The 10,224-nt window shown below is 37.5% G+C and overlaps 1 protein-coding gene across 2 annotated transcripts; it reads left to right on the plus strand.

Moving 5' to 3' along the window:
* The first annotated feature begins 4,330 nt into the window (after window positions 1-4,330).
* On the plus strand, window positions 4,331-9,910 carry LOC117414190 (CCHC-type zinc finger nucleic acid binding protein). 2 transcript variants are annotated; one of them, XM_034023981.3, is made up of 6 exons: window positions 4,331-4,498; window positions 6,091-6,132; window positions 6,776-6,943; window positions 7,138-7,200; window positions 7,397-7,595; window positions 8,881-9,910. In XM_034023981.3, exons 3-6 carry the CDS (start codon window positions 6,799-6,801, stop codon window positions 8,996-8,998), a joined length of 525 nt encoding a protein of 174 aa, XP_033879872.1. In that variant the 5' UTR covers window positions 4,331-4,498; window positions 6,091-6,132; window positions 6,776-6,798; the 3' UTR covers window positions 8,999-9,910. The 2 variants fall into 2 exon arrangements, with proteins under 2 accessions (XP_033879872.1, XP_033879871.1); XM_034023980.3 differs by lacking the exon at window positions 6,091-6,132 and having other exon boundaries at window positions 4,336-4,498.
* The last annotated feature ends 314 nt before the right edge of the window (window positions 9,911-10,224 follow it).

Consider the following 10,224-nt stretch of genomic DNA (forward strand, 5'->3'; position numbering starts at 1 on the left):
CTGGCAAGTACCTTTTAGATGATTCAATATATAGCTTATCTTGTGGGGGGGTTTGGCTACAGTCAGACAAAGTCAATTTACAGAGCTAAGAGGACACTTAGCGCTCTCCTCTTCTCACACGCTGTCATTTCATATCAGTAGCATCATCCCATGTGAAATAATCACCAGTTCTGGATGGATAGCAACATTTTAAGTGTCCTTTTATTCCAGAGTATCCCTCTCTCCCACTCACGTAAGTCAATAATGAACTGCCCTTCTTGAAAAGGTTATTGGTAATTTTTTTTTTTCAACCTGTTTCAACAGAGAAAATGTTTTCATACAATATTAATGGAATTGGAAATTCATAATTCATAACAAGAGAGAGATCTTTTGCTTTTAATTGTACTACTGTACTATGCTATTAAATAATGAATTGCGAAGAGAGGTTGTGGAAATTCATTAAAAAGCGTGTGCTTGCTATTCAACTCCTCCAAGTGCCTGCTTGCAGGTACTACCCATTAAAATTGAGAGTCTGTTTTCTATTGCACCGTAGATAGTAGAGAAAATACTTGCTAGAACTGTACATTCCAGCTTCATACAGGTAACACTAGTATTAAGAGGTATTGATCACACAACAATGTTGCATTCTGTTTATGAGTTCATGGAGAGAGAGGTATGGCAACCATTGTGTTGTAAGACCATCTTAATAGATACAAAATTAAAGAGCTAAAAAAAAAAAGGCAAAATATTAAATACCAAGATAATCTGAAAGGATTTTATTTTAACAGTCTGTGATCATGTATTGGAGTTCAGTTTACAGGTACAAGCTATCCTCCTTTGTGGAGTAATTTCATGAGCCTGTTTGCTCGGTTTAGGGTGGAACTGAGTACAGATGCTGCACCCAAACACCTGTTTTTTAAGGCATAAAGGCATAAACGTGCCACATGCTTGCTCAGACTTTTTGCCAAGAAATCTCTTGCCCGCTCCAGTATCTTCCTTTTCCAGCAGGGGTCACTGTTAAAAAATGGATTGAAATGAGAAGAGATATCAAGACAGGAAAAAGGAACACATACAAAAGAGCTGTACCATGAACAGATGCTAAGTCCTGTCATCATACTTTACTGTTAAACTGCTTTGTAATCGGAGATAATAGCATAGTAACTGTAGCGCAGTTAAACTTCACTAAACTATAGGTCAGAGTAAGTCTGTCTATTTTTTTTACAAGTTAATTACAGTAAAACTTTTTAAAAGTAAAACCTTTAATTCAATATGCAAACTAAATTAATTCCATAGCTATACTATAAATCTAATAAAATTGTTCACTGTTTGTTTAAATGTTTATCAAAGTAGAAACGCTATTCCTGTCTACTGGTACATTCGTGATTTCCTCATGAGGATATGTAATAAAATGCCCTTCTTTAAAACACAGATACAATAGCCCTGTCAAGGCACTAATTAGAAATCAGTGAAATGATCATTAATGTAAAGATACAAGTGACTTGAAGAAACTGGAGACACTTGTGTCACATGATGATAATGTTTTTAATCGTATTTTGTCACACTTGTACTTGCTTGAACCAAAGTCATTGAATTTATCTTGCTCTTAATTGTATTATTATTTGTACTGTGATTCTTGAAATGTATTTGTTTACGACTGTAAGTCGCCCTGGATAAGGGCGTCTGCTAAGAAATAAATAAATAATAATCATAATAATAACGATAAACTGTTTGAATTAGGAATGCAATACACACCTATGAGTCTGCGTGACTTCTTAATGCATAATTGCAGGTTCGTGCTACGCACATATGGCTGTGGCTTAGTCAAAAACGTGGCTGTCTAGGTAACAGGAAAATCCTGCTTGGTTAGAAATTAATCAGTTGAAAGTCAGTGTAAGACTACAGAAATGTATTAATTTGAAATCACCAACGCAACATTTTCTTTATTGGAAGGCAGCGAAGAAATCTGTGTGCAACACTTTTAGGCAAACTATGGTACGCAAATTAGTGAACGCCATAAACAAATGTATGCACAGAAGAGGATCTCTTAGCTTTGGGGTGTCGAATGACAACATCTGCCTTTCACTTACTCCAGCAAGATCTCAGACTGATAGCAGCAGATGTATGAAAGCTTTGCAGCTGCCAGTGTGGTCAAATGCATGCATGTGAAAAATCAGTACCTTCTGACCTCTGGCCTACTTTAGCAAGAAGCCTGCCATGATTTACTGCGGTTATAATTCTGAATATTACCTTATATATCTCACACAGCCCTCATGCATGTACAGAGGCGGGACTGGGGGAAGTGCTCATAACACCATGCTAAACGTGCACTCCATTCACACCCCAACCTTCCCTTCTCACGTATTCAGATAATCCTGGCCCCTTTCTTATTTAAATGACGCATCTCCCTCTGACATTCCTAACCCAACTCTGCCTTCCTTAGATAGATGGAGCAGGTCTCTTGCATGCGCTGACAAGGCATTGTGCTGTTTTGTTACCAAACTCCAATCTCCTCGATTCTAGCTCAGATTTAAAAAATAAACATTTTGTTTGGCTGTGTGATTTTTCGACTGAATATTGTGGGGTTTTTTAAGCAGCGTTTTTATTATTATTATTATTATTATTATTATTATTATTATTGGTGGACACAAAGCAAGTGTTGTTATTGAACCAAACAAATGCTATTAAAACAATACACCAATTATTAATCAGAAAACAATGTTTTAATTGCTGATTTCTGAATAATCTTTACTAATACTTGTGTCTGCACAAATACCTGCTGCTAAGGAAGACGTATTCTTTACTTATGAAGCAGCTTTACAGCATGTGTACAGTAAGATTATTACATGGATTGAAGATGATGCAGTAATTCTAGTAAGTTGAATATATGCACCACACATTTCTAGATCCATGCGTAATTGTACCATATTTGCCATATTCCCTACCACTGTTAGTAAAAAGGATAATGTTAAGAAAAGCAGACACTGCTTGACTTTTAATTTCTAGTGCTCAGAGGAAAACTATCATTCAAACCCTCACTTTTAACTTTGAGATGTGTCCCTTTCTAGCTCATCGTCTGCCTTGAAGTGCTTTGAAGTGTAATTTTCCTCTGGGATATGATACAATGTAGGGTACAGAGAGCTGATTTATTCACCGCTCATAGTGAATCTTTTTACTTGCTTTAAAATGTACCCCAGATACAGAGCTATAGACCGATCAGGGCACATCCATCTTGTTTGTCAGCTCTTGTCTTTGGATTTGTGCAAATGGAGGCATTTGGATCAAAATGCAAGGATGAAAATAAGACTCCCGTTGCATAGCAGACTGATCCACTCCTGGTTTTACCATGAGTTTAATAAGACACACTTGTGTCTATATAGTACTCGTCCTGTGTAATGAAGCTGTTTGCCTAGAAACCTTTTTATGTATTTACTTTGTCTTCCTGAGATGGTCTTGCCACGTTGTGTAGTTCAAACTTATTTTTGAAAGATATGTATGGACATCACACTCATCTGTGCCTGTGGTATAATACGTAACCTTGAAATCTAATCAGAGCAAAGGGTGGGGTTTATGTCATATACTGCTGATTTCAGAGCTGTTTGATAATGCACTGCACTTACAGTACCTTGTACTCACTGTAAAACGTTACCATCTGTTGGCAGTTTCTCCGTGACCGTCATTTACAACGTGCAAAGTCAAATGCACAGTAATGTACAGAAAATCTGTTTTGTAAGCTACTACACGTTGCTCTTATAGACTACGCAAAGGAATGTATTCTTTCAGTAAAGTATGGTGGGATTTGTAGTTCATAGGAAGTAACAAGTTGTGCTCACTGCCAAGTACAAACTTCTCTGTAGATTTAGGGCTCGGGTTATTTAAATTTAGAACACCGTTTTTTTATTCTGTGGACTGATCAACGCCCTCGCCAGGAGAACTATACATTGTGACTGCACATTGTTTGTAATGGAAAGCCCTTGTGTTTTAAAAAAAAAAAAAAAAATCCAACCACACCTATAATGTGTAGTTTTAAGGCTGAGAATCGCGAAAGCGTAATTAGGTACCGTACACATAAAAGCAAAAAATAAATAAATTATAAAAGCACATCTTTGTTTTGCATAAGCACGTCTTTGGTTGTTATAAAGACTATGATTAATACATTGTTGTATAAAGAAAATGGGAACGGTATAATGGGTTATGTTGGAGTTTATTTGGTTTAATGTAAACCCAGATTTTTTGCCCTTCATGTCTTTGGCTTAACCACTGCACCAGCGATTAATTTACAAATAGTCGTACTTGGTGGTGCCACACATGGGCTGGTTTATTAGAGGCAGGGAATTGATCTCTGATTGGACCCCTTTGTGTCTTACAACACTCGCTTGCCATTGGTACCTGAGAAGCAACGAGCCGTGTGCAGAGTGAGACTTGGTGGGGGAGGGGCGCGCAGGAGGACCGTGTGCAAACCGCGTGTGGCGCAGGGGAGAGGAGGAACCGAAAATAAACAGCGGCGAGTCACGTAGCAAAGGTAAGTGAACCAAAGGCCAAAAGACGCGAAAAAATGCGATTTTACAATTCTGTTTCCGCGTCGCATTAATTGTAGCACCCCTCGAGTGAGAAACACGAAGAAATAAGCCAAAACATGTGAGTTGTAACCGAGCAAAAATTAGAAGGTAAACAACTAAAATTTCTGACGGCGCACTTTGGCCTGCTGCGTCAGGCTCCGCGCGGGAAACACGGCAAATTTAACCGATTACAAGCACCGTTTAAATTTAGTTTTGCATTTCAGTAATCGGTATTTGTGTTAGATTGTGTTATCTTTTTACGCGAAGATAAGTTAAAAAGCGAATTTGAATGCCCGTGACTTATTTGAAAGGTTGAGTTATTCTACTATGTGAGGCCCCGGGCGTGGGTGGGCGGCGCGTTCAGATAGTATTCGCTGAACTAGCTGCAATAAGACGGCGTGGTGTTGATTTAACTGGACAAACGAGCACTAATCGTGGTATTTTAATTACACAAACATAACTGAATACCAAGGCTTTTTGTGGTAAATGTGGGTATGCATTGATAAAAGTTGTAAATCTAACGAAAAGGCAAATTTTTACCATCGTGTGTTGACCATATGTCTCATCGTGATCTCACAGTTCGTCCGTGGGAATAATAGGTGAGATTAAACTATCGAGATTTTAACTTTAGCATTTACTACGGGTTTCTTTTTTTTTTTTGTTCGACGTGGATATCTCGAAACACGTCTTTATTATTGGGCACTGATGATCTTATTACTACTACAGAAGCAGGACATAATCTTACCACGTGTAAATACTATGTCATGTATAATATTTCTTAACCTCGTGAATCGCCTGATGTACAATTTTCACTTGAATTGTAATCTCGTGAAAATTAAGGCATATTGTAATACAGCAGTGTTAGTTTTCTTGAATTGATAGTAAATGGGCCTAGTATGGCCTACAACGTTCGACTCTAATCAAGGAATCAATCCGTTTTTGTTTTAGTTTCGATCAGAATTTGTATGGCACATCACGAATGCTTAACTTTGAATACAGTTTCTTAAATGTACACATTAATTGATAGTAACTTTAACAGCGCGATGTTTGCTGACATTAATTGGTATTTGTGAAAAGTGCATCTGTTTTGCTGTGTTTGCTAATATTCATGTATATATTCTAAATACTATAACATTACTACATTGTAGTTATCGTTTTTTCTGAGTCAAACAAAGGTACTTTGACCCTTGTGTGATCTAAAAGCTGCCCACTTTAAAAAGCACGATTCAGAATTCGGCCTGAACATTTTGGTGCCTGGAGCCTTTTTGAGCAAGGTTAGACTAAATAGCATTTTGAAATGCAAATGTAGGGACAAGGACATAATTAGGCCTCAGTTTAGTATGTGTTTTTAAACGAGTAAAAACTAATTTATAACTCCTACCTACTGCATCCAGTATCTGTGCTTGTGTAGGCTGATCTGCATTACTGTATTTATACTTTTGTGAATCTTTTAGAAGTATAAAATGTCTATTGCACTTTAGTTTAATTGCCATTGTTGTGCAGTTATAGGTGGATGTATGGATTTACTTTATTGCCTTGGTCTTCTTGATTGCAGCATAGAAAAAACAGCTGTTGAACCCTCTGATTTGAGAAACAGGTGCATTAATGAGCATCTTTTATTATTTATTTCTTAGCAGACGCCCTTATCCAGGGTGACTTACAATTGTTACAAAATATCACATTATACATTATTTCACATTATACAGATATCACATTATTTTTACATACAATTACCCATTTATACAGTTGGGTTTTTATTGGAGCAATCTAGGTAAAGTACCTTGCTCAAGGGTACAACAGCAGTGTCCCCCACTGGGGATTGAACCCATAACCCTCCGGTCAAGAGTCCAGAGCCCTAACCAGTACTCCACACTGCTGCCCAGCATCTTGAGTCTAATTATCCAAAGTTTAAAAAAAAAATTAGAAGCCCTTCCTTGCACTGGTTAAGACAGCAAGAGTAAAAGAAATACTTGTAACTGGTTATAGACGAATGCGTTTTGTCATTCTGAAACGAATGTTCCCCCAAGAACCCCAGGATAGTATGAAGATTAGCATTGTATTGTCTTAATGGAGTTGTTTCAATTTATTTTTTGTTGTGCTTTTGTTGTTCCCACATGCCCCTCAATTAAAATACAGAAGCCAGCAGCTTGTATTTACTACTTTGCTGGTTGCATTCTATAATATATATTTTAATGTTTCAGCGTGGTACTTGTGCTAAATCTCATTGAATGTCTTGTTAGTTTTCAGCTCACATACTGTGGAAATGAGCAGCAACGAGTGCTTCAAGTGTGGCCGCACAGGCCACTGGGCCCGTGAATGCCCCACCGGTGGTGGCGTTGGCGGTGGCGGAGGACGTGGTGGTCGTGGGGGTAGGAGCCGCGGAAGAGCCGGATACAGTTCTGCAAGAGGTAATCTGGGGGGGACTTGGCTGGCTCCCAATGTCTAAAACTGAAAAGACATTAGATAGCTTACTAAATGTTTTTTCCTTGCTGAAGATCTGGATAGAGTAAAATAGCCTACAACAGCCAAAACACATTGTATAGATCACTGTCGAGTTAATTGTGCATAAATTGACTATCTTTCTTTCTTCCTTTTCTTTTAGACATCTGTTATCGCTGTGGAGAATCAGGCCATGTTGCTAAGGACTGTGAACTTCAGGAGGATGGTAGGTACATTTACCTGCTGTTTTAACTCCACAGCAAAAACATATCCAACTGATGTTAAAATAAATGCTTGTTCTTGTGTCGCTATGTAGGCTTCAGTGGTGAATATACTGGCTAGTATAGTTAATGTTTTCAAAAGGCCATTGTGTAATAATGCTTACTTGTCTCATTTTAAGACTTTCTTCCTTTTCTTTTTAGCTTGCTACAACTGTGGCAAAGGTGGTCATATTGCCAAGGATTGCAAGGAGCCCAAGAAGGAGCGGGAGCAGTTATGCTACAACTGCGGCAAACCAGGGCACCTGGCCCGTGACTGCGACCATGCAGATGAGCAGAAATGCTATTCTTGTGGAGAGTTTGGGCACATCCAGAAAGACTGCACCAAAGTGAAGTGCTACAGGTAAATGGGAATACCATTTGCTAAGACTACAGTAAAGCAGGCTAAAGTGATGCTTTAATACAGGAAGAGATAGTGCCTTGCAGTGATCTCAATTGTTGTAATTTTGTTTTGAAGAGTGTCTTGAATACAATGTGTCTTTAATAAAGTAGATCTTCTCAACATGACTTGACTGCTTTGTATACTAAGCACATTACAAAATTACCTCTAATGTAGAGGTAATATATTAAGGTGAAAGTGTGTCCAGGTGGGGAGAGAACCTGGCTTTAAAATCAGTGAAACACATTTTGTATAAAGGGTTGATCCCTTAAGGCCAAATTGCTTTTATAGCAGTGACTTTGCTCTTGGGGATTTTGGACCTACATGTAAACCCATGGTCTCAAATCTTCTGAATCCTAGCATACTGTTACAACCTGCAGATTAGCAAATAAACTCCACATCAATAGCTATTTACTGAATTCAACAACTTTTAAGTTATCTTCACTGGTATACTCTACCTTTTTAAAAAAACTACGTTTTTTAATTTAGAATAGTGAAAATAGACAATTGATGCACCTCCTAGGAAGTGGAGGTCCTTTTATATTCGTGTTTTGTAGGAGTACCTTGGTGTATGAATTGTTTTAAATAATAAGATTCAGTTTGTCAAGAAGTAACCGTTCCCTTGAGGCACAAAGGTGATGTAAAACACAACTTCAAATAATTTGTACTATGCAACTTTTTCTTGGGACATTTTACAGTTGGATCTGTCAACAGCTTTATTATTTTTTATTGTAAGCAATAGGTTTTTCTTCCCTCTCTTTACACATGAGAGTAAAAAAACAGGAACTTGCACTAAACAACACATAGATAAATACTCTCCCTCATAAAAGTTTCATTACCGTGGTCCACTCGATTTTGTGAATGCATCCAAGATCAATCTGACGCACATTTTTGCGTACAACAGAATATTTGTTACGGCTAGACAATATCTGACCGAAACAATATAATGGGTATTCATTTTTTCAGGAGATTGAGGGGGTAGTCGTCTTTCTCTAAAAGATTAATTATGAATCCTAGCTTGACATGCTTTGACTCTAGGACAAGTCCTTTCACCGTGCCTATGGAATTTGGTACAAGTCAGCACCCAAAGTAAGCATCTGAGTTGGCCTATGGTAATAAGTGTTATTTTTATGTTTTGAATTTTATATATATTTTTAAGTAACATTTTAAAGGTTAATGATTTTAAAATGGATTTTCAGTTCAACTCGCCATAAGGAATTTCAGATTAATTGTGATTTCCCCTGTTTAGGTGTGGTGAAACCGGTCACGTTGCCATCAACTGCAGCAAGACAAGTGAAGTCAACTGCTACCGCTGTGGCGAGTCTGGGCACCTGGCAAGAGAATGCACCATCGAGGCTACAGCTTAATCCTTTTCCTTTGTCGCCCCTCCTTTTTCTGATTGATGGTTGTATTATTTTCTCTGAATCCTCTTCACTGGCCCAAGGTTGGCAGATAGAGGCTAGTCCCAGGCCAGTGAGCTTTACTTGACATGTAAAATGAGGAAAGGGGTGGAAAAAAAAAATCGACTTTCTGCATTTAATACAAAATGTTTATGTTTAGTTTGGTAGAGGTGTTATGTATAATGCTTTGTTAAAGAACCCCCTTTCCATGCCACTGGTGAAATAGGGATTCATGAGTGTAAAGAGATGTCAGATAAAAAACCCTCTCCGAGTTCTTGGAAGTGATCATATGTGAGAGGGGGAAAAAAAATAAATCTTGGAAGTTTCTGAGGAACTTCCATATATGATTTAATTTTTTTTTGTGGAAAAATAAATGTTAGGCCTTGGAATGTTTAACCTCTGAAGCAGTTCACAACACGAGTTACATCAGTTTCGGGCCCTATAAGCAGTACACAGCTAAGTGGGAGATAACTGAATATGAAAGTTATATATTACCTGTTTAATTTTCAGGAGAAAAAAAGGATCAATTCTTTTATAAAAGCAAGCCGCTCGCAGCTACAGCGTCGGTGTTGGAGACACAGATTAGGTCATGGTTTCGGTCACAATTTTCAAAGTAGTTTAGATGAATAAACCCTGGGAGGAAAAAAAACAAAACTTCAAGAACAGAAAGCGGCATTTGAAGTTACTTGAGTAAGAAGAATGTTTTCACAGAAATCAAAATGTTATTTTTGTACAATATATCAATTAGACTACTGTAAAAAATATCATTTGCTTGTACTCAGTTTTAAGTCGGAAGGTAAATGCAACTGAAGTCCTAGAACATAGAAATGTAATTTTAAACTATCAATAAAGCTGGAGGAGAAAGGGGAGAAAGACTAATGTTTTTTCTGTTTTATTTATTTTTTTATTCTTGTTGATTTGGTGGTTTTCTTGTGTGAGCACGGTACTGCATCACAAAAGGTTTGAATTGTCACATTAATATCAAATCATGACTACACTTCTGGGATTCAGTTCTGCAGCAGAAAACATGCTTGTTTTGTCATCTCTGGTGAATTATTGAAAAAGTAAAATAAGGTTACTTAAAATAATTTAAACTCAACATACAACAGTAAGAAGGGGTGAGTCTTGTGAAGCACATTTTCCTTGGATAACATACAATCCGTTGGAATGCAGAAAATTTCTCTGCTGTAGAA

This window comes from Acipenser ruthenus, chromosome 25 (genome assembly GCF_902713425.1).
Source record: "Acipenser ruthenus chromosome 25, fAciRut3.2 maternal haplotype, whole genome shotgun sequence".
NCBI classification, from domain to species: domain Eukaryota; kingdom Metazoa; phylum Chordata; class Actinopteri; order Acipenseriformes; family Acipenseridae; genus Acipenser; species Acipenser ruthenus.